The sequence below is a fragment of the Austrofundulus limnaeus genome, unplaced genomic scaffold (genome assembly GCF_001266775.1).
Source record: "Austrofundulus limnaeus strain Quisiro unplaced genomic scaffold, Austrofundulus_limnaeus-1.0 Scaffold359, whole genome shotgun sequence".
NCBI classification, from domain to species: Eukaryota; Metazoa; Chordata; class Actinopteri; order Cyprinodontiformes; family Rivulidae; genus Austrofundulus; species Austrofundulus limnaeus.
In genome coordinates this window covers 283,852-288,159 of record NW_013952761.1, presented here as the reverse complement: position 1 = coordinate 288,159, position 4,308 = coordinate 283,852, and the positions used below count along the sequence as shown (strand labels likewise).

Genomic DNA, 4,308 nt, shown 5'->3' with positions numbered 1-4,308 from the left:
CACACACACACACACACACACACACACACACACACACACACACACACACACACACACTGATGGGAGCCTTTTCATTATTTTTGCATTTCCAGCTTATTTCTGGGGAGGGGGGATCAATACGTAATCAATCATAGCGACAGGTGAGAAGGTAAATTTGAGCAGAACCATCCTCTGAGACTCAGCTGTGCATAAAAAAGAAACATTAAAATATTTTTAATCATTGCTTAAATCATTCCAGTTTAAAATACATAAAGCTGAAATTCTATAATTTAACATTCATTTTTATATAAATATATTTTGTCATCTGAGTCTCTGAACGTTATTTTATTAGTTCTTTAGAAGTCAGATTAATTTACCTTCACATAACTGTTCCTTCTCATGGAGATGAATTATTTTTGGCACTTGTGAAAATAATATAATTTCTTCTTTCTGGAGGATAAAATAGTACCCTCAAAAAGAAAGTTAAATCATTAATTTGTCTTTATTTCTAACAATATAGAGGAGTTTGTGCACTTTCTTAAACTTTTAATAATTGAAATAATGTTTATTGGATGTGGCATTCAGGATGACGCTTGAACATAAACAAAAGTTTCAAATGCAACGAGTTAAATATGTATGCAGTAAAACTATTATTATTATTATTATTAATGAGCGATAATCAAAAAGAAGCATGACTCTGATCGATTTAATAAATCAGAATCATGACAGCTTTGAGATGCACGTGTCAAAAACTTTCTCATAACTTTTTTTTTTCTCCTGAGGCGCGCTGATCTCGGTCCAACACACACCCATGACGCACACATTTTTTTAACCTTTGGGGTGAATCTGACACGTGCATGTTCAACACTAACACACAGACACACACATATGATTGTCCAACAATTACCAAATAAAAAAAATATTGATCTAAAAGTAACTATTCTGCATGGTGGGGAAATATCTGCCCCTCGCTTGCTCCTGCGCCTTTACGCACGGCTGTAAGCGCGAGTGTGTGTGAGTGTGTGTCTGTTGTGTGTGAGTGTGTGTGTGGACATTTAAACACGCCGGGCTCTCCTCCACGTACCTCGCGTTGGTGCAGTCGTTGTACAGCGTCTCGAAGTCCTTCCTGGAGATGAGYTTGCAGCGGTTCACCCCGGGCTGGATGGCGCCGAGCCCCCTGAGGATGCGGACCTGCTCCACGTTGCACACGACCGGCGTGATCTCCAGCCGCTTGAGCTTGGTGTAGACCGTGTGCAGCCCGCCGACCAGGTGCTTCAGGAACAGGTCGAAAGCCTGGGGGAGGCAGATGAGCTCGCAGCCGTCCACGGTGAACGACGCCACCTTGGCGCCGCGCAGCTCCACCATCTTACACTCGTTGTTCTGCGGGATGTTCTCGACGGGCGACGGGGTCGAGTAGACCGGCTTGCCGGGGGGGAGAGCCGCGCTCGGGGTCGGGATGCCCGGACTGCCGCCGGCGCTKGCGCTGGCCAGGAGCTCTGAGCGGAACAGGCTCTGTCCGGGACCCGACGGGGGAGCCAGGGTCGGGGACGGGGATGAAGTTGTCGACGGCGGGGACGTGGTGGCGGAGGGAGTGGAGATCGGAGGCGGCGGGACGAGAGGGCTCGGTGGGATGAGAGCAGCCGGTACGGCCATGGTCAACCTGCGAGAGGAGGGGGAAGAGAGGAGCCGAAGTTCAAAGTAGAAAACCCAGCCTGCTAAATGAAAAGAATCCTTCAGAGTTTAGCTCCTCAGTTAAGTTGGGAAGTTTAAAAAAAGAGCTACCGAATAAAAAAAAAAGGCGTGCTGAGTTGAGGGGTATTTTTTAGGAGGGGAGGGGGGCAGCGGGACAATGATCAAAGATAGGAGGAATGACAGGAGGAAAATGAGCTGAAAAGTGCAGCTCCGCTCTGTGGATGAGTTGTTGTTGTCACACGGTGCAGAGAGGGAGGAGCTAGGGGACAGAAGGCTTTGAAGAGCACAAAACTGTTTCAGCTCTACTTAAAGACCACATTGTTACAAGAGAAACTCTGGGTTAACATCTCATTTTGACTTTTCTCCTCTGTTTTTAAGTTTTTTTTATTTTATTTTGCATTTTAAGCTTTAAGACAGGTTTCTCTTAGCACACTGAGCAACACTGGCACACTTTTTTGCCTTCATTTCTTAACTAAGTTGTCAAATAGCTTTTGCAGTAACTTTCAAAGTTTAAAAAAAGACTCACTGTCATTTTATTTTACGTGTTATGATTTCTTCGATGTATCTTTTCATGTTTTTTTTCCCCTGGATATTAATATTGCCACTGTATTAGGCCCATTCAGAAGAAACAAATTAGGTAGGAAGATATTTTTTTATTTTATTTTTGAGTTTCATAATTAAAGCTTGAATGCTGAGACATTCAACGTTTTGTTTCCAGATCAAAGTCAAACTGCTAAGAAAGAAAAGTCTAAATGTTTCCTTAGAAGTCAGTCCAGCTGGAAAAGTCAGAGATTCCAAACCAGTCCTGGCCTCAAAATCGAATATGGTTGACTTGCACAAGAAAAGTTTTGATAGATTCAGTATTACAGTTTTAATTTTCACCTAGTTTGTATCTCAGCCATCTACTGTATAGTATTGTAAGTGCCTAGAATGCAGTGAAATCCATTGGGATTGAGTTGTTAATTGCTGAGCACCATTAGTTTACTGTCTTCTAACAGAAATAAATYACTTTAAGTTTACTTTAATTACTTTACTTTTTTAAAATATCAGTGAAAAGGTGAACCCCATTGTGCTCATGAACCCTTCAATATATTTGTTGCAGCTGAAGGTTATGGGTGAAAATACAAAATAACAACACAACACAATTTTTAAACAGATAGGGTTGCAGTTTATTACTCGCAGTGCAAGGGAAGTCACAGGACTTACTTTTAATCTTTCACGATAAAAATGAAAAAAAATATGTGCATTAGATTGACCTCAAATACTCTCTCTAAACACCTGAAGCTTAAATTTTGTTTCCTACTGCGGCACTCTAGACCAGTGGTTCCCAAACTTTTTATCTTCTGACCCACAAAATATCCATGGCAAAAACTTGTGACCCCAAATATTACTGGTCAGAGTACACGAACTTTGTTAATAACCCTAAAAACACAGGCTTTTTGACAATCTAAACAGCTTGTACACAAATATAAATACTTATTTATACTTATTTTGTGTTTTTGTAATATTTATAGGGAAAATATTACATCAGCAATTATTTTATCACCCTTTAAAATGATTTCTGGAGATTATCCAAGGTGTTTTCTGACCCATAAGTGGGTCCCAAGCCCAACTTTGGGAACCAAAGTGCAGTGGTTCCCAAACTTTTCAGCTTTTGACCCACAAAATGACCTGTTCCCCCAAGTATCAGGTCAACAAAACACGGGCATAGTAACAATATTTTTATACTACATTTATCCATTTTAAATAYAMTAACCTCACTCCTTTGTAACAACTAAGGCAAAAATGTAATTTATTCTGAAAATCTTTTCAGGACCCCACCTTGATGTTAAGGGACCCCACCTTGGGTCCCGACCCCAACTTTGGGAAACACTGCTCTAGACCATGCACTGGAAATTTTAGTATTTAGAAATCAACACCAAATACTGTAAGTTCTATTTGTTAATTTTGACATAGTTTTTGTTTTTTGGTTTTTTTTTTTACCCTTTTTTACCATTTAAATGAATATAAAAGGAAAAACGCATGTAACTTCCTACAAAAGCTATTTTTGGCCATAATTGTCCAATGTAGTTTTTTTGCAATTGCACAAGAATTGTGTAAAAACAGTAAAACAATTGTTAAAGCCCTTATTTAATTAAAATTTCTGTATCCCTTTCTTGATTACAGTACAACAAGTTGAGCTAATGTGGATGTGAGGTCACTAATTAAAGTTGGACTGCAGCGATTGTTTTGCAAACCTATTCCAACAGTGTTGTATAAGTGTGACATTTCTAAGTTTGCATATTTGTTTCATTCACTGTCCATTTTGGTATATGTAATAAATTGTTCAGCTATGCAGGAGTTACAGCCAAACAGATGTGGGAATGGAAAGTTAATTAACTCAAATTTGACAGACATGAGGCACCAACTGGAAGTGGCGAGGGGAAGTTAAATCCCTTAAAACAAATCAACGTCAGCTACAAGAATTATAAGTGTTTGTATTCCAGGAGGCTTGAATGGATAATACAGAAATTCTGTGCATTCTCTGGACAGAGCTTCAGAAATAATGAGGTAAACTTTGTCCACCTAAACTTTCAAACTTTACCTCTGTATCAGTGTCTTGATTGGACAAGAAGAAAACTGTGCAACACATCGTAA

General features: G+C 39.8%; 1 protein-coding gene across 5 annotated transcripts in view; it reads right to left on the bottom strand.

Annotated features, from left to right (window-relative positions):
* The window catches only part of dachd (dachshund d), a 127,842-nt gene extending 124,825 nt beyond the window's left edge, over positions 1-3,017 (bottom strand). For 2 of the 5 annotated variants that reach the window (XM_014023206.1, XM_014023209.1), the window contains exon 1: positions 1,064-3,015. In XM_014023206.1, coding sequence (XP_013878660.1) covers positions 1,064-1,632 — 569 coding nt within the window. In that variant the 5' untranslated portion in view covers positions 1,633-3,015. Of the gene's footprint in view, positions 1-1,063 lie in introns of all 5 variants that reach the window. The other 3 variants (XM_014023207.1, XM_014023205.1, XM_014023208.1) reach the window with 3 other exon arrangements.
* Between the last annotated feature and the right edge of the window lie 1,291 nt (positions 3,018-4,308).